This window comes from Takifugu flavidus, chromosome 12, assembly GCF_003711565.1.
Source record: "Takifugu flavidus isolate HTHZ2018 chromosome 12, ASM371156v2, whole genome shotgun sequence".
Classification (NCBI taxonomy): Eukaryota; Metazoa; Chordata; class Actinopteri; order Tetraodontiformes; family Tetraodontidae; genus Takifugu; species Takifugu flavidus.
Genome location: NC_079531.1, coordinates 5,885,845 through 5,904,193, shown reverse-complemented (window position 1 = coordinate 5,904,193; position 18,349 = coordinate 5,885,845). Strand labels below are relative to the sequence as shown.

The 18,349-nt window shown below is 48.2% G+C and overlaps 1 protein-coding gene across 2 annotated transcripts in view; it reads right to left on the bottom strand.

Annotated features, from left to right (window-relative positions):
• Positions 1 to 44: 44 nt before the first annotated feature.
• zgc:77784 (uncharacterized protein LOC402947 homolog) overlaps positions 45 to 18,349 on the bottom strand; it is a 29,562-nt gene continuing 11,257 nt past the window's right edge. Inside the window, exons 3-26 of one of the 2 annotated variants that reach the window (XM_057049801.1) lie at positions 17,039 to 17,196; positions 16,405 to 16,525; positions 16,191 to 16,329; positions 15,118 to 15,245; positions 12,471 to 12,595; positions 11,022 to 11,193; positions 10,561 to 10,766; positions 8,607 to 8,688; positions 8,324 to 8,492; positions 7,238 to 7,404; positions 7,000 to 7,121; positions 6,704 to 6,920; positions 6,114 to 6,232; positions 5,430 to 5,604; positions 4,795 to 5,013; positions 4,395 to 4,437; positions 4,175 to 4,308; positions 3,817 to 4,104; positions 3,304 to 3,430; positions 2,226 to 2,554; positions 1,924 to 2,040; positions 1,334 to 1,513; positions 918 to 1,039; positions 45 to 580 (exon numbers count right to left, since the gene is read on the bottom strand). In XM_057049801.1, the coding sequence (XP_056905781.1) occupies positions 569 to 580; positions 918 to 1,039; positions 1,334 to 1,513; positions 1,924 to 2,040; positions 2,226 to 2,554; positions 3,304 to 3,430; positions 3,817 to 4,104; positions 4,175 to 4,308; positions 4,395 to 4,437; positions 4,795 to 5,013; positions 5,430 to 5,604; positions 6,114 to 6,232; positions 6,704 to 6,920; positions 7,000 to 7,121; positions 7,238 to 7,404; positions 8,324 to 8,492; positions 8,607 to 8,688; positions 10,561 to 10,766; positions 11,022 to 11,193; positions 12,471 to 12,595; positions 15,118 to 15,245; positions 16,191 to 16,329; positions 16,405 to 16,525; positions 17,039 to 17,196 (3,671 nt within the window). In that variant the 3' untranslated portion in view covers positions 45 to 568. Of the gene's footprint in view, positions 1,040 to 1,333; positions 1,514 to 1,923; positions 2,041 to 2,225; positions 2,555 to 3,303; positions 3,431 to 3,816; positions 4,105 to 4,174; positions 4,309 to 4,394; positions 4,438 to 4,794; positions 5,014 to 5,429; positions 5,605 to 6,113; positions 6,233 to 6,703; positions 6,921 to 6,999; positions 7,122 to 7,237; positions 7,405 to 8,323; positions 8,493 to 8,606; positions 8,689 to 10,560; positions 10,767 to 11,021; positions 11,194 to 12,470; positions 12,596 to 15,117; positions 15,246 to 16,190; positions 16,330 to 16,404; positions 16,526 to 17,038; positions 17,197 to 18,349 lie in introns of both variants that reach the window. The other variant, XM_057049800.1, reaches the window with a different exon arrangement.

Genomic DNA, 18,349 nt, shown 5'->3' with positions numbered 1-18,349 from the left:
GCCATTTTCTTCCCTCTGTGTAATAAACACGAGCACAAAAGGCCTTTTGTAATAAAGGTTTATTTTAAAAATGCCACTAACACACAGGCTTAGCTACAGGGATAATACAGAACAGACACACAAGGGTGACAGATAACATCAGCAACACAATAAAATGCACACACGCAACACACACACATGACATTGTCCTCTTTTCATTCAACACACGTGGTTTCATCAGGAGTAAACAGGAGATACATTCAGTAATCTGCTGTACAACATTTTATCCCATTGCTTAAAAATACTTAAATTCTCAAATCAATTTTATATCATCTTATCACATCTATTGTAAAAATTGTAAAGATATCTACACTTACGGAGAAAACCAAGCAAATCAGCCCCGAAAAATATATTAAAATCAATTCAACAGACGGCAGAAACGGCTTGGCAAATGGGCGGCCTGGAAGCTTTCCTTCACTTTTTAAAATGTATTTATTGGTTGGGTACCATAGCAACAGATCAACGGTTTGCAAAGACAGGAAATGGTGATGGAGACACGAGGATGTGAGGCCATGTGACCAGCATCTGCTTACATAAGATTCTGGAACAAAAACAGGAAACAATTACTTTTTTATTTAGCAACCATGTGGATTGAATCATGTGGTGATCAGAAGGGCTCCTCCACGATTTTATCTGCAGTTTGCTTGCTGTAATTTCAAAATTCTAAATTCATCTAATTCATCTAAATACTGAGAATCCTCGTTATCCATCGCCCCCTAGTGGCCAGAATGTAACTGCAACGCTCAGTGAATGGCCCCACTAATATCGCATGTACGTAAATTTTGTTATGTGAAGTTTGGTGGTCATGGTGATTTATCATAATTCCAATATCCTAAATAGCTTTAAGAAAACTGTTCTGGCTGTTAGTCCACACATACCTGATCCCTCCTCTGACTGACTACGGAGCGTCTTGGACACGCTTTCCCCCCCAGCGATCCGTAACCAGGCATCGGGAGTTTTGGCAGGAAGTTGGACTGTCCATATGGGATTATAGCTTCATCTGCAGATGAGGAGGGTGGGGGGGATCACTTAAATGATAGTAATATTTATATAGGTTAAACCTGCAGCAATGGAGCAGATTAAAAAAAAAGACCCTCTGCATCTGTAAGTGGGGCTTCATATCAGATAATGGCAGTCGTGATATTCTAATCGCAGGGGGATTTTTTTGATGAATAAGATTATACATATCTGCAGAATCCAGCTGTTAACATCAGTAAGTGCACACTTTTGAGACAGAGGGTCCTCGTTAGCCATCGATCGCTGGGTAAAGAGGAGGAAGGAAACCTGTATTTACCCTGTGAAGACCACTTAGCGGGTCCTCTCCTCTGGGGAGACAAATGTGCGTCTCTCCTGGAAAGTGTGGGAGAGTCGCTGCCCTCTTTTCTATCGCTTTCCGCCCGGCTGCTGCTTAAAACATCGGCCAAGAGGTGCAGGGAGTTATCGGCGGGCGGAGGGGCAGGCGGGGGTGGGAGCTCTGCAAAAATCGGTGACGATACGGATTAATACGATAATGCTGGCATGTACGGCTTTACTGCTGTGGTGGGTTTGTTTTTGAGATACTACTGACAAACTCTTAGCTTAACAGAAACTGGAACGTAATTGGGCTAAACAGTTAGCAGTGCAGCCATCTGAATCTGCTTTGAATCTTCCTTTGCCTCTGGGGAAAAAGAACCGAATATGACATAAATCGCTGTGTAAAACCTGAAAAAATGACCAAATTAGGAAAATCAATTGCGACAAGTTTAATTTCTCAGATAAAAACAGCACATATAGCCGTGCTAGCGAAAATCGTTCCGCTGGCCAAGATGCTTGAAAACATCTTTTTAAGTGACAACACGTCCCTTCTGCATTTCTCTAAACTAAACTAAAAAGTTCATGCAGAACCTTCTTGGCTGTGAAGATCCCGTCTGAGCTGAGCCTCCTTGGGTGCTTTCTTCCTGCCCCTCGATCTGTGCGCCTGGGCCGCGGGGTTCTGCTCGCCGGCATAAGCCAGAGTTTGTCCTGACAACACAGCACAGTGACGTCATGGTTCGCCGCTCCCCGATTCAACGCCATTCCCTCGCACAAAGACTCTCTGTTAGGTAACGCGAGTGACTAAATCACACATGACACTGGCTGCTTGTGTGCTGCCTCTCGGGGAAAATCACTTCTAAAGACGGGAGACGTGGAAGAGAATTCCGGCTGACCTTTGCTGAGGCCTTCCCTGGTGAAGTCCTCTCCCCATTGGTGGATCTTGTGAACGTCGCTGGCGTCTTGGCTCTTGGTAGCGAACAGATCCGGGTCGGACTGTGAAACGTGTGAGCCCGGCTGGTGCCGGGCCAGGAGGTTGAGGTGGTTCAGCCTGGAGCTCTCTCTGCTCTTGTGAGGGTCTCTCGGAGGGGTAGACACCAGGGTCGCTGCATAGCACAGCTCGTCTGATTTGGAGGAGAAACCTGAGAGCTCCTCTCTGGAAGCATCCATCAGGTAGGTTCTGGCGGGCAGCGGGGGGCACCAGTTGTCATCCTCTTCCTCAGGGCTGCATTGCAGGGGGGGACAGTAAAATCATCTAAAAGTACAGTATGGTAATCAGGAGCAGCACTCTAAGCTAAATGCTAATGTTACTGTTTATCATAGTTCCCGTCTTAGCTTGGCGTGCACTTATCATATCAGCCCCCGGGGGCAGCGCAAGTGACGAGTTAGGGGTCGTCACATTATTGCAAATCCATCTCCAGGGCACGTCGATGGCTGCATTTAATTTTAAGTCAATCCATTCAAACGCTGTTGACACATTTTGCTAAAGTGATTTATCAATTGGTGACATTAAAGGAAAAACATCTGACAAAACTGCTGCAGATTTCAGATGTGTATCCATCAGGTGAAAGAAAATCATCGCGTAAAGGGAATGGATGTAGAGCGGGAGAGGACGATCTCCCGATTCCTGTTGTCACTTCAGCACCGGCGGGGCTATTTTAATGACGGACCTGCCACCGAAAAATGCTACGTGCTAATCTGGCCTGTCAGATGGCTGCTAATGACATTAAGGAAGACGCGGCGCAGTCGGGGCAGCCCTCCGTTATGTCTGCGTTCTCGTCTGTCAGAGCGCGTTAATGGAGACGCCGCTCGCTCCGCAACCCAGGAGCTGCGTTCCCTCGCTGCCTGGAGATGCCGCAGCTGCTAATTCAAAAACTTACCCTGACTCTGAACTGCACTCCGGTTTTGCCTGACAGTTGACCAAAATAATAATGCCATCATTTTATTTATTGATAAAGTGTGTTTGTGACCCACCTGTGCTGCCTCTCGTCTTTCTTCGGAGGGTCTCGGTTGGCAGAGAGAGGCAGCGACAAAACATCCACCCAGGTGAGTGGAGCCGACTTTGGCGAGGACCCCGTGGACCTCTGCTTTACCAGTTTATCTAAAAAAAAATAAAAAAATAAGACCAGGTGACTGGTGATGTGAGACACCTGACCCTGAAAGTGACGGATGCCCTCAGCCTTGTTTTAGGAGCGCCTGAAGGAGCCGGGAACAATCATTTGCAGGAGCACCTTGAGGCTGCCTTGAATTTCTGAGACAGAATGAGCACTTAGCCACCGCACGCCATCGCTTTCAGGCAGGACAGTGGAGAAGATTGCGTCACAAATCTGTCGGGAAATTCACCGAGAAAACCCAGAGCCTGACAACAGCGTCATGAAAGAGCTCGCTTTGAACAGGAAGGAACCTTGAGCAGGACCGGGGCAGGTTTACTCGGAATTCCTTCCCACACCTTCTTAGCTTAGCTTAGCGTTGCCCTGAAAAGCTCACCATTGCTCTTCTTGGTGTACTGGAGTTTGGCGTATTCAGAGTCAGACTGGCCGGACTGGATGGTCCAGTGGTCCACGTCCTGGTCCGGACCAACGAGGCTGCTGCCGGACAGCACCGGGTTGCTGCTGTAGGGGTCCGGCCCCTGGTTATAGGAGGCGCTGGAGTAGGTGTCATAGTAGGTCAGCAGGTCATCCTCGGCGGTGGTGTTGATGGTGCTGTAGATGGGGCTGTCGTGGGACGCCGTGCTGCGCTTCTCCATGTGGCACGGGTAGCCGGCGCCGCCGGACGCTGGGGGAGCGAAACGCCGTTTTAGACATCTCATCGTTTACGAGAGAGGAACATCAGTTTGCGCCCTCACCGTTGTAATATCTGTCGGTGTTGAGTTTGCTGGAGCAGCAGTTGATGGACTCCTTGCTGTTGTGGAGGTTTGGGGCGGGCCAGGAGTCGGCCAGCCACGGGTAGTTGCCCATATTGGACCCCAACAGGCCCGGCCTTCAAAACAACGAAAAAAAGAGGCGATGCGTTCACACCGACGCCACACGTGACACACAGATATTGAAATCCTGATTGTTATTCACCCTCCGTTGATGATCCCGGACCCTTCGCCGTGCACGAACCCGACTGGAAGGAGAACCGCGGAGGAGACGGATTAAGAGTGACAGCATGTTGCGTCGGAGGAATCAACAGCTTCCAAACCAACAAACGACATCATCTTTATGCGGCACGGCAGCGATGTTAAATATTTACACTTGCCTCAGTCTCAACAAGTAGAGAAAAGAACTATTTTCTCTCATATTACAGGAAAAATTCACCACGTTTATGAACCCAGCTATAAAAACAATAAAATCTGTCAGGGCCGCGCTGGGCCAGGTGGTTTATTTCATGAGCAGTCAGCCTGAAAGGTGCTGAGGGGAAGCTTCACCTGTCACGACGCTAACAAGGCTCCGACGGATGAAAGTCGGGGCTTTTCCCGCTCACCTGCCGGCGTGTAGGCGAAGGATGTGGTGTAATGTCCCAGCTGCTTCCTCCTGTGGTGCCGACAGTACATCCAGCCGCTGAAGCCCATCAGCACCATCCAGGCGGCCACGCCCAGACCCGCGATGAAGGCCGGCTGCCGGATGACGCCTGCGATCTGCTCCGATATGCTCTGGTCGTCCCCCGTCTTCCCAGAGGGAGGGGTCCTGTCTGCCGGCACGGCTATAAGAGAAGAGGCTTGACGAGGGGATTCGATTCAATTCATCTTTATTTAAACAGCGTCTGTTACGATCAAGAGTGTCTCAAGAGACTCGGAGCCTGGCCCCTGGGAAGTAGCAAGGAAAAGTCGCTTCTAAGAGGGAGAAACTTTGAGCAGGACCAGGTGGGCATGCTCCTAATACCCCCCCACACCAACAGATTGTTAGCTTAGCCTGGCATAGCCCTGACAGGTACTAATTAGTACCTGAAAGGCATGAATTAGCATGTTTAAGAATATTCTTTTTACTCATTTTAGTCAATTCTAGGCGTAAGCTTCATCGCAATGCTAAGCTAGTGTATCAAACCGACTCCAGTGTCTTCAGAGTTAATCGGTTCCCCTCTGACCAAGTATGACTTGAAGGGTGATCTAATCCACTCACTCAGAAGGCTGATGGGGGGGCTCGGAGCGCCCACGCCAAGGCCGGTGACGGCGGCCACCGTCACGGTGTAAGAGGTGTCAGGCAGCAAGCCCGTCAGCAGCACGGACAGGACCGCTCCGTCCACGGTCCGGTTGATCTGCTCCTCCGGCTGCACGCCGCCGCTCAGACACCACACCTGAGGAGACACGGAGGGGACGGCTCAACATCGCAACGGCACATTTAGATCTTTATCTGGCACCAGGAGGTGCGGGATGAGATCAAGACCGTTGCTTCTGGCTGCTTTGGGTACCGTTCACCTAAAAGGGGAAGAATACATCTCAAAAACAGGCCTGCGTGTGTTCTCCCGTGCCCCCCCCACCCCCACCCCCCCATCATGATTAATAAACAGCGTTGTGTTCGGGTGCAGGACGAAATCAGAACTCGGCGTTTCTGATGGAACAAACAGATGACAGGGACAGTCAGTGGAGACAAAAACAACTCTTTTCTCGCACATGTACTGGCGGCAGCAGATACGAGGCGATGACTAATCCCTAATTGGTCATTAAAATCTGTGTTTTTCATTAGTGTATCAACAAGAAAGTTGGAACCGGTACAGCCCCCCCAGACTGCCAGAACAGCCTGTTCTTATTTTTCCTTTTTTTGGCTCGCCACCCTCAGATCCATCCCGAGCATCGCTGGTCTCACCTTGTACTCCAGTATGAGGCCGATCTGGGCGCTCTGGGGCGGAGGCTCCCAGGACACGCTGACGGTGGAGCTGTTGGTCAGCTGGACCACCGACACGGAGCGCGGGGGGGCGCTGAAAACTGGAGGTGGGGAGGGGGAGAGGCCAGACGGGAAAAAGAAATGAGATTGCCCATTAAAGTTGCAATGGAGCAGGACTTTGCAGGTCATTTCCGGATAATTTCCCCATTAATTTGAGCCGCTTTGTAAAATGACACCAGCGAAATGTGAACGCCTTTGAAATAAGGGCTCAAAGCTTGGAATCCAGTCCAATCAGTTATCTCAAAGTTGGAAAAAGTAAAGTTGGGCCAGGGCCACTTTTTTTTTTATTATTTTGAATTTGAATAAAAGAATTACTCATTTAAAATTTTAATATTGGGGCTTATCTAAATCCATTTAAATTTGGCCTTAAAACGGCAAGAAACAATTATGAAATAAAGCAATTTTTTTAATGGGCTTTCTGACACTTTGGGAAGGTTTCTGTTGTTCGTGCTAAGCTAAGTGGCTAACCAACCTACGAACAATGGTGGCAGGCTTGGAAATGGGTTTCTCACCCTCGTCAGGTGTCTGCAGCAGAACCATGAGGCTGTCGTGACCTTGTAGCTCGTTAAAGTAAGGGCGTATCTTGACCTCGTATTCTGTGGCCCTCTGCAGGTCTGTCAGGATGACGCTGTGGTCAGAGGCTGCTTCCACGTCCTGGACCATCCAGGAGCTGCCGATGGTGCGGTAAAAGACGCGGTAGCCCTGAACGTAACGCGACAGATGGGCCGCCTGGAAAAAGCAAGAGCGGCTCTGCTTTAGCGTTTTCCCTCGGCGCGACGGATGAGACGGCGTTTGAAGATCCACTCACCGTCCAAGAGAGCCTGGCACTGGTGGGGGACAGGATCACAGGCTTCTGCAGGTAGACGGACACGTCCCCCAGCTCTCTCTGTACCTGCCTGTGGTCCACACCCTCCCCCAAAGGAGTGCCGTCTGAAACAACCGAGCCAGAGAATGGAGGGGAAAAAAGATGCCAGAATCCAGATTTAAAGCACAAATATCAAAGGAAAAAAGGCCTTTCTTTGATCTTAAGCGGCGGAGGCGCTCACCTTGTGTCCTGACGGGCTCAGAGATGGGGCTGGGGTCGCTGAGGCCGTAGGAGTTGACGGCTCGGACGATGAAGAGGTAAACGGTGTTGGGGTAAAGCCCCACCACCGTGTGCCTCTCTTGCCCCACGTGGTCGGCCACCGTCTGCCAGGAGCTGCCCACCGATTGGCTGTTTTTCAGAAACAAACACGGAAAACAAACATGTCCTCAGCAAACCGATGGCGAGTTTGTTTGTGTGCAGATCTGGAGCGTTTCAAACTCTCTAATTAAGATCTACTCGTTTATTCTGTGTTTAGTTCAAATCGACGTCCATCATCGTGCTTTGAATGGCTCCCAATGAAGGACAAATCAGACAAAATATGAGCTGTTTTTCTGCATCCAACTGGATGTTTGGAAAAACCGCTCCCAAACGGATCCAGCGAGGCAACTGGAGCGACAGCCCGGGTCCAATTTAACATTTATGGAGGAGAAAATGACTGTAATTACCACAGAGAGGGCACAACATTTATTTCGGTGACTTCTCCCCTGCCATCTTTCTCCTCTGCAGGAAGAGCAAACTTGACATTCAAAGGGAATTTTTTTTCCTGATTAATGGGGCTCGGTGTGGAACATTTCTGTCTCACTAGATGAGGAGAAGAAGGGGGTGTTATTATTATGGGATTTAGCATTTTTCTTGTCAAGGCATTATTTGAGTCTTTCCAGGTGTGAAAGCAAATATTGGGAAGACGATCCTCCTCGGCTCTCCGTGTCACGGAGTTTTGGTGAGTTTAGAGTCACATTCCCCTCCCCCCACACCTCTGATGCCTTGTCCCTCCCTGTCAGCCCCACCGCCACCATCAATGCCCCCGGGACAGGACAGAGCAGCCAAGCTGACCGCCGCAGTAATCGTCTCCACTCTTCTTCAAGCCCCCGGTTGGTCGTTAGAACTCGGCACTGAAGACTCCGAGAGATTAACGAGGACGACGTGGTTTTCTGGAAATAGCTGGAATGCTTCTGCATGTCAAGAAAAATCCCACCACAAGGGGCGCCACAGCCATCGAGGGTTTAAGCCTAACTAGTGGTTCCCTGAACGGAAGCACAGTGCTTACCTAAAAGCCTCGATGATGTAGGAGGTAACGGCAGCGCCACCTTCGTGGGGGTTGGACTGCCAGGTGAGGGTGACCGTGCTTTTGGTCACCTCGGTCATGACCGGTTTCTGAGGAGGCCCGGGAAGCTGGATGAACTCGGAAGCTCTGGATGATGGAGAACCTCCATATTCTGGCACATAAACAGGAAACGCATGGTTAAACTTTAGATGCTGAGGGACACCAGGTGTGGGTTGTGGAGCGCAGAGGTGCGACGTTAGCGGGAAGAACGGAGCGCCACAGGTACCTCTGACAGTCAGCCTCCCGCTCCAGCTCGACTCCCCCGAGGCGCTGGAGGCGACGCACGTGTACATCCCCGCATCGGCTTCCTGTCGGACAGACGGAGACACATTAATGGGCCGAATGGATAATAATTCCGGAGTTATGGGATGGGCTGCAGGACATCCCAGCAGCCATCTTTCACTTCTGACGGATCGATTTAGGTGACAACGTGAAAACTGATTTATGTTCACAAGCAAACCAAGTTAGAGATGTGTGAAACAGCTCTCCTTTAATATTTAAAATAGCCTTAATACAACTTTACTAAAAACCTAAATTACTGACTTGAACTTGGAAAGTTGCTTCTTTGAGGAAAACTTGGGTTATAAAGTTATTCCCAAATCAGATCACTGGTTAAGGGTCGTGTTTGTGGCCCCCTGATCAACATGATCTCTCATTTCCGCTCCCATACTTCTTCGGCTCCAGAGGGAAATACAGCGAGCTAATTAGTCTTTAACTTGTGCGATGTTTGGTGATTTCTCCCTGAAAAAAGCTATAATGAGGATGACAGGAATAAACCAAGCTGGGGGGAAACAAAAGAACAGTAAGTGCTGAAAAACAATGCATTTTTTATTAGTATTAGCGTAATTGCGCTCCTCTGTTGCCCGCGCTCTCTTGTACTTGCTTCCCCCGTTGACGGTGTGCATGCTCGCGTGCCTGGCTGACCACCCCCCCACCCCACACACAAACACACACACACACACCACACACACACACACCACACACACACACACACACACACACACACTCAGTCCGGGCTGAAAGCCAGCGTGCGGGAGCCGCCATTATGAGATCATCCGCCGCAGTATTGACCTCTGGCTGACAGACAGCTCAGCGTGTGGTGCAGGTGAACTTCGTCACATGACATCAACTTACCGTGAAATATTGATGGCGGGGGGAGGGCACCGGCAGGGTAAATATTTTTAGTACTTCAGTCGTCATCTCCATTTTCTCCCTTTCGTTTTTTTCCCTTGTCACCCCCCCCCCCCACCCCCACCCTGGATGCCACACTAATGCATCTCTTCTGTTCCATTGAGCACATTGGCATGGCAGATTTCCCCTGCCTCGGAGGTGCAGTGGACCAAGAGTTAATTCTCCAAGTTTACTGAGCACCAGAGCCGGAGAAGAAAGAAAAAAAAGTGGATGAGGCAGCAGAGCACTGAGCCCAGTCCGGGAAAGAGGCTTAATTAAAGGCCAGTTTGATGATTAATCATCTATCGCCGGGCAATTAATGGAAGTGATGCCGCTTCCGAGACGTCCGACGGGCACCGACTGACCTCCAGGTGGGGTTACGGCACAGAGGGGAGACCGGTGGAGCTTCGGTGAGAGCGGAAGACATTAGCATTTGCAAACAAGCGCCTTCATTAACATTACAATTACACACTGCATGGGCACGTAATTGTGCTGCAAAGATAGGCGCCGCCGTAGAGAGATCGCTCTTTGAAACTCTTTTAATTCCACAAACCGGAACTGACTTTGTAATGGGGGGGAAAGCAAGGGTTGCCAGATGGGCTTCAGAGAAAGTGTGAAAACAGGTCAGAGGGCAGAGAGCCATGTTTACGCGGTTCTGTGCAGTTTTCCATCAGCTGGAGAACAAAATCATTTCAAAGCTCCTTTTCATGCCCTTTCTGATAAATAGCACCCACTTAATGCAACTCATACCTCTTTTCACACACACCTCCTCACATTTCTGTATTTCTGGGGACATTCACACACATTAAACATTATCCAGCTCCCTACCTCATCTCTAATCATCCAAACTAACCCCTAACCCAAACCTTAACACCAATGCTAGCCTCAACCCTAAAATCATGTCTTATCCCTTTACAGTTTCTGGCCAAAATGGCCCAACTTCATAAATATGTCCTCATATTGCTGGTAGAACAAGTCTTTTGGTGCTCAGTGCATAGCATATACACTACCTTTGTGTCTGTGATTTGCAGAGTGCCGTTCTCCATCAAGGTCAGCCGAGCCTCGTTTCCCTGTAGTCCCTCTCCATCCTTCTCCCATGAAATCTGGACCGCGGGGCCTCCTATAGCGCGGCAGTGCAGCTGCACCGTTGCACCCGGGGACGCGGTCTGATTTGCCGGGCCTTGGCGAATGATGGGCGGGACGCGATTCGAAGGCCCTACAAGTTGGGGAGGAGGGTGGAATTTATGTGAGGGTGCAAAGGGGGGAAAGTCGACTTTAAAAAAAGACCATAAACTAGGTTAACTCCGGTAATATAAAGGCTAAAATTCATAGCTCACCCAGCAGAGAGCCCCTTCACGGCTCTTTCATTTAACTGATTTTTATTGCATAACACACACCCCCACACACACACACACACACATACACACACACAGGCATCCTGCCTGAAAAACTGTAGGAACCAAATCCGCACCTCCTTCTACATCCAGGAGCACCTTGGACATCACGCTCCCCGCTACACTGATGGCCTGGCAGATGTAGAAGCCGGAATCTTCGGGGTGAACGTCGGTGATGGTCAAGTCACCGCTCATAGAGACGGAGTATCGACCTGACTGAGATGGCGGCTGTCCGGGAAACAGCAACATCTAAACAAGAGGACAGGAGAGGACACAGTTTATTAGAGGTGCTGAAGAAAGACAGGCGGCTTTAGATGGATGGAGCTGCAGCCGTACTGTTTGGAACTAAATTGGCATCTCATAATGCTCATTTGAAGGTCAATGACAGGAACTGTTTGGGGGGGATTTAACACTCAAAGAAGATGGGAAGGTATGTCAGCACCCGGGAGCGTGGCAGAACTCACTGGTGCCCCCTGAAGGCAGATTACTTTCTCTTAGATGTTTTGCTTCCTGCATCTGCCAGAAAAACAGATTCACATTTCTGAATAAAATAAACACAATTTAATCCTGGTTTTCAGATGCTAATCTAAGACTTCTATATAAGACCCCCCTTCTTTTTTTACCATTCAAAGGTTTGTCTATTCTTAAATGCTCTATAAAAATTCAAAGATCATTTATGGTCCATTTTTGCCATCACTCACTTAATTTGGCTCGCAGGTCAAACTGAAATCGATGGGCTACTTTGGATTTTGCGCGACGTTTTCTCCGCTAACAGATGTTTTTATAGCTGTCCAATTCTGTTTTTCTGAAAGGGAGATGGATGTGAAAAGGGGAGGGGGAGGGTTTCACATCAATCTATCCATCCATCCATTTCATTCCCCTAAGAGGCTTAGACTTCAGTGGAGAGACCAAGGTTATAAGGCTACACGTAATCCACCAAATGCAGCAAAAAAAAAAAAAAAGCTCCAAACAGCCTCAGCCATCCTTACAGGCAAAAATATGGAGCCAAACTTCCTTTTGCCCTCTGACAAGCCTCTAAAAGTTGCTCCTCCAAGTTAGCGATTCCAGCAACAGTGTATTTCGGGTACGGTGTGGAAAGAGGCCAGCACTTGTCTTCAGGTTTGCCCTGAAGAAGCTGCTCCCACACCTGCTGTACTTCCTGCCGCCCCGTTCCTCTTCTTTACATCTCAATATATTTCTCCTTCCAAATGCCGCAGCTCAGCTCATTCTTCACCGCTTTTGTTGGGAGAAAAGTGTCTTTTAGAGCGGGGAGTGTGGGCACGCCACACAAAAAAAGGTGTTATGATTAACAATTCACAGGAACGTGGGGCCGTTTTCAAAAAAGTGTGAAAATTCTACAATGTGAGTGAGATGTAAGAAACAATGTGAGTGAGATGTAAGAAACAATCACATGTTCATTTTTCTTCTCCTGAGGATAATTTGTGACCATTGTTTTGACTATAGGCTTGCTGCACACCAGCGTTAGCGTTAGCATAATGCAGCTCTTGACAGCTGCTGTTGCCTACCTGGCTGCCCTCTTTCTGCCAGAAGATGGCAGGTGGGGGGTTTCCGGTGGTGCCACATTCGAAGGTGACACTTCTCCCCTGGGTGGCAATCTGATCCCGGGGCTTGGTGGCAATCTGAGGTGGAACTGGAAGCGGAAAAGCACGGAGCATGAATACAGATGCGAGGATGCGCTGCCGACAACTGTCAGAACTGCTGGCTTTGAAGTCTGCGCACTTTTGCTTTGTTCTCTAGTCCCTTTTATTACGTAATAGTACAAATATATGGTGAAAGCAGTGGTTTAAAAAAATACACATGAATGTTATGGTGATGTTTCTGTTTTTTTAAGAGAAATGACCTGAGGCAAAAAAAAAAGTCAGGGGTCCTTTGATCTTTTTCATATTTCCTTTAAATTTTCAGAAATATTGTGAAATATTTACACCCCCACTGCAGATTTCTCTGTCAGGGTGAGAATAAACCTTTAGAGGTTCTCTTGATGAAAAGTTCAGTTCTTGACCATCACAGTTACTTCGTCCAAATCAAAGCCACATGAAAGAGAAAGTCTCAGTGGCGTCGTGCAGGGGCTCCTTTCTTTAAAAAATGAATGTTGAATAGGCTGCATTTCTCACACCTTTTGGACATTTCACACACTTTAAGCACTTTACACGTTTGTGTGTATTCACACTCGCTCACACACCACCGGCAGGGGATACTTTGTGGGATACCACTGGCTCATGAAGGCGGAAAACCATCCCCCCCACAACACACACACACACACCACACACACACACACACACACACACACACACACACACGCGGCTGCAGTGGTACCATCAGGCCCATTTCGAGGACCCGTATCTCCTTAGTTGTCCCATCTTGGGTCAGATTTCCTCTACTGCTGCTTTCAACATCTGTTTTTTTTTTGCATAATTGGCTCGTGCTCCTTAAGCCGAGTCTCATCTTCCCTTCAAATCAGGGAAGGCACACGGGCAGTAATGAATTAACCTCAATACACACAAAAAGGACTCAGCTACTGGATGGATCTGGATTTTCTCACCAGAAATAGTAAAGTTGAAATAAGGATGTTTGAGGTTGGTGTTCCTGAATTTTCTGTCTCTTAAAGCAGATCAGTTTAACTGTGTTAATCCAAGAGTCCTGCTGCAGGGATGACATTATCATCACGAGTTAACAGGACAGAAGCAGCAGAAGTTACAGATTAAGAGACAATTGTTCCAGTGGGAACCATAATCCACCCATCAGTCCTGAACAGGTTGACTTAAACACACATAACAATAATTGGGCTGTTTTTTTCCCTGATTCTCCGCCATCCCGACGAAGGACGGCAAACGCCCAAACGTCTTGTGTCTTATAACGTTACCCTTTCTGATCTGAAGTGTGTGAGTGCATTTGTCACGATCATCGTCTCCAAAAACGGCGAGGGGTGTCAATATTTAAGTCCAAATATTGTGTGTGGGGACAGCCAACGACAATAAAAACAACAAAAAGAATCCCTATGTGCGTACCCGGCGGATAAACACTCGACCTCACACCATTAACTGCACATTTCCCATTACTTATCAAATATTCTGCAGCCCATATTCAGTAAACAGTCCAAGATCTCAAACTGGTCCCTCAAAGCTGCTCAGAGGCAACATTTCCACCCACGCTGATCTCATCGTTGGGCCTGTGACTGCACTTTTAAATTCAATATTTATCTCATTCCCATCCATAAATCATCAACATCTCACTAAAACAGTCGCCTGTTAGGTCACCTCACAGGAAACAAATGCAAACTGTTTTACATGAAATGTACTCAAGTCGTTATTTTTCCTATGCACGCAAGACCACTGATAAGTTCTGATTAAAAACCCTTCGAGGAGGAAGGGTCCTTGCTGTGCAGCAGATGTTGGGTGGTTCCAAGTCCCTAATCCATGTGCGTGAAGCAGCTGCACAATGTCAGAGCGGAGCAACAGGCCCAAGACGGCGTCTTATGGCGGGACTTGTTACACCGCGGCAATCATTTTGATTTAAATAGCATTAAAAGAGAGGAGCGCTAACTAAATTATCCCGGACCAGATTCTGTTTTTAATGAGAAAAATGACACGCAACGGGCCCCGAGAAGATCGTGTTTGAAATATAATGGAGGGAGACGGAAAATTAATGAGACGGACGAAACAAAGAACCATTAAACCGAACCCGTGAGAGCATGAAAAAAAAACGCGTCAGAGGCAGAAGAGTGAATAAAACACTGCTTGGACGGATTTCATTTACACTGATAAAAGCATTAGCGCTTTGAGCCGCCTGTGAGACTTTTTTAACCTGGGGATGGAGCGGAAAAAAAGGCACAGAGGGAGGGAGGGAGGAGAAAAGTTACAGAAACAGAGAGAATAAGGGAAAGAGAGAGAGAGAGAGAGAATGAGCCTGATGGAAAGCTGCGATTGCTGTCTGCCAGTGAGTTAAAGCACACATCTACCAAACATCTGTCAAATGGCGTAATCCATACGGTTTAGCATAAGCTCCTTGCAGGACTGCTGGAAAAGGACCGACAAAGATGCGCTGATACAAACACACACCACACTGTTGCCATGGAACGGTCGACTCGTGCATGATTTAAATGCACCAGAGGGTTTCCCTGCCGCACGCCTGGCGGTCTGTTGCGGCTGTCCTTACCGTGGACCTGCAGCATGGCGAAGGCCTCCGTCTTGCCCACGCTGTTCTCAGACGTGCAGGTGTACATCCCTTCATCCTCCGCTTTCACGTGGAACAAACGGAGGATGTTGCCGTTGTGGATTTCAAACCTGGAAGTGGAAAGACAGTAGAGATGTTGTGTTCTTCTCCGCAGTTCTGGAGCTACCTGCACGATCGCCCCAGAAAATGAGACGACAGTGCTAACCGATGCGCTATTGCAGCCATGGAGTTAATAAAGAGGGCAATAAGCTGATCCAAGAATGGTCGTGTACAATGGGTAGAGCTGCAACTGTGTCGTGTCAGTCGAGTACAGCGAGCGTGACGCTACGACCAGGCAGCGTTAGCTTCGCTTAGCACTGACTGAGATCTGAAAAACTGAATTAGTAACATTGCAAACGGCTGAAATGGCAGTTTATCTTCATAAAATGCGACGTTTGTCCATAAACCGTTGCTTCCACCCTCAAAATAGCCGAAGCAGAAAGTGTAACAAGGCCCACCGGTGTTTTCACGGACTATCAAGGGTCATCGTCTCTTTTCACCCACAGCAACTTTTCGCTGAAACAAATCTCGCTCTGGCAGAGCAGCAAACTTTGAAATAGCACTCGCCATTTATATTTCCAGGAGAGAGAGCAATAGAGCGAGAGTGTAGCCGGAGTGCAGCAGTGCTCGGGGAGCATTACGATAAAATATATTTATAACCCACTTACTCAACTCTGAAAACTTTAGCTGTAGTGGAAGAGATTGTACACCAAGAGGTTTTTAGAGCTTTATCTAATCACTTATTAGAATAAATTAAAAGCTTCATTTGTTAATGGGTTTGCCAACTGTAAATAATATTGACCTGAGTCGTTAAAAGGTCAAATCTGGTCCCAGGTGGGTTCAGACAGCTAATAAATCCTCATGGGGCTCTTCCATTTACGAGCTTGTATTACCAAATTAAACAGACACGAATAAAAGAAGAATTACGACACTCTTTTTTTAAAATTGTGGGTGTGAATTTTATTTCCTGAATCCTCAGATGACCGTTATATAATCCCAAACAGTCCCCATCTCACCTCCCACGGGGAAGCTCCCCTTCCTCCCGCCGCCATCGGACAGTGGGGGCGGGATCGCCGTGGACCTCGCACTGGAAGTCGACCGTGTCGTCCTCCATGACCACCTGGTTCACCGGCCGCCGTACCAGCACTGGACGTTCTATGGAGGAAGAGGAGGGTTCTCACCAGGGCAGGTTTCCTCATAGGATCTAGTCACCCCCTGTCCGGTACTCACCGTACACCACCAGCTCTGCTGGGTCACTGTCCCGCTCTCCGACCATGTTTTTACCAACGCACACATACATGCCGGCGTCGCTCTTCCTGGCGTGAGAGATCATCAGTTTGCCACCACGCATCTGAAATACATTTTCAAGGATTGAGATAGATTCGGCTTTATCAACAGTAAAATTTGAAAATGGCCCATGAACACGGGAACATTGCAGCCATCACTAAACTGCTCTATCTGCCGAACCAGCCTCGTTTTGTCTGAGCTCATCCACGCAGCGTTGTCATTCCAATCTGAAAATGACCTTCAGAAGCCATCAGAGATAACGCGCTGCTGTTGATTTCACCCACGATAAGAGGGAATGCTGGTGACAGCCTGTTCCGGGGCATTTTCCAGTCCACGGGAACGTGAGGCATCGCCATTACATTTTATGCTCAATTGAAACTTCTCAGAATAAATGGGAGGAAATTGGTGTAAATGCCTCCTGGTCTGTCGGTGCCAATAATAAACACAGGCTAAAGTTGGAAAGTTCTCTTTTATGCAGACGACACAATGTTTGACCACTATAATAAGATGCTTCGGTTGCTCATTTTTAATTGACTGACAGTGGAATATTTGGCTGGGAAAACCCAGCTGAACTTACAGCGATGCGTTCGTCCTTGCTGCCGATTCGCACGTTGTTGCGTTTCCAGAACACGGTGGGCTCAGGGTGTCCACGCGGAGGTACACACTCCAGAACCGCAGGCTCGCCGGCAGCCACCACCACATCGCTGGGTGCCTGCCGGAAATCGTCTCTTAGGACTAAGACGGGAACAAAGGAATGTAATTAGTTTTGGAAGTCCTCTGAGCAGCGGCACAGACAGATGACCACTCTAATCACAACAAACCCCATTTTACTAGCATATCGCCTGAACCATGTCGTCTTCTTACATGAAAACCAGCTTATTGGGGAGAAAAAAATGAGTTATTGTGTTTTTCACTGCTGGAATCACCACAATTGTTCTTGTTAGGCTTTCCTCTTTTCCTGTTCCCGTCGCCCGTGTTCTACTCTGCTGTCTCTCCTGTCAGAGCGGATGAATAATGCACATCACTCAGTCCAACACGGGGTAAACAAATAACATCGCATTCATAATTTAGTCCATGTGTGAAGGAGAAAAAAGGGCCCTTGCATTAATTAAAAGGATTTCAGCCTGTTGGATTACACATGCAGCACAAGCCCACAGTGACTGGAAAACCTGGGAAAAAAAGCTTATCCTAGGATTACTCCTGTAGTTTACACTCCTGCTCCGCTGCGGACAGTGAACCTTTGATACTCCATCTTCTAATCGTCTGCCGTGATTGGCAGATTCAGCCTGAACCGGGAGCTCGAGCGTTCCCTTTGTGACCTCCTGCACACGGAGACTCAGCGGCCGCTCGGCTTCTCCCACCATGTCGGACCAGATTGTTTTTCATTGTATCCTAATCCGTCGATTCAATCTCCTTTTACTTTACAAATATTACAGGGAGCGTTTGCAGGCAAAACAGATAAAACATCATCCGCCAGACTGGAGGACTACATGGCAACATGTCAGCAGGTCCAGTCGTTGTTGGCACGGCAAACTGAGGAAATCACATTGTTTGCCCGGAATTTTGAAGTCCCTTTGGCCCATTTCCACCAAAATCATCTGCTAGTGTGTAAGTAAGTACCTAGTCAGGGGAGTAGAACGTTCCTGAATTCCCAGAATTCTTAGGGGGAGCAGGAGTGAAGGGCACTGATTTACAGCCTTTATTTCATTTCAAGTTTCACTCCGTTTGTATTGTGATCTTTGGAAAAGAGAGCGAAGGAAGAGAGGCTGCAAGAAGGGGACAGACGACAAGTTGCAGGCTGTTTTGAGCGTGTTTGCCCAAGAACAATTTTGACAGGAAGTCTGAAGAAGAATCGCCGGTGGAGCTAAGTGTGGGTTACGAGTTGAAG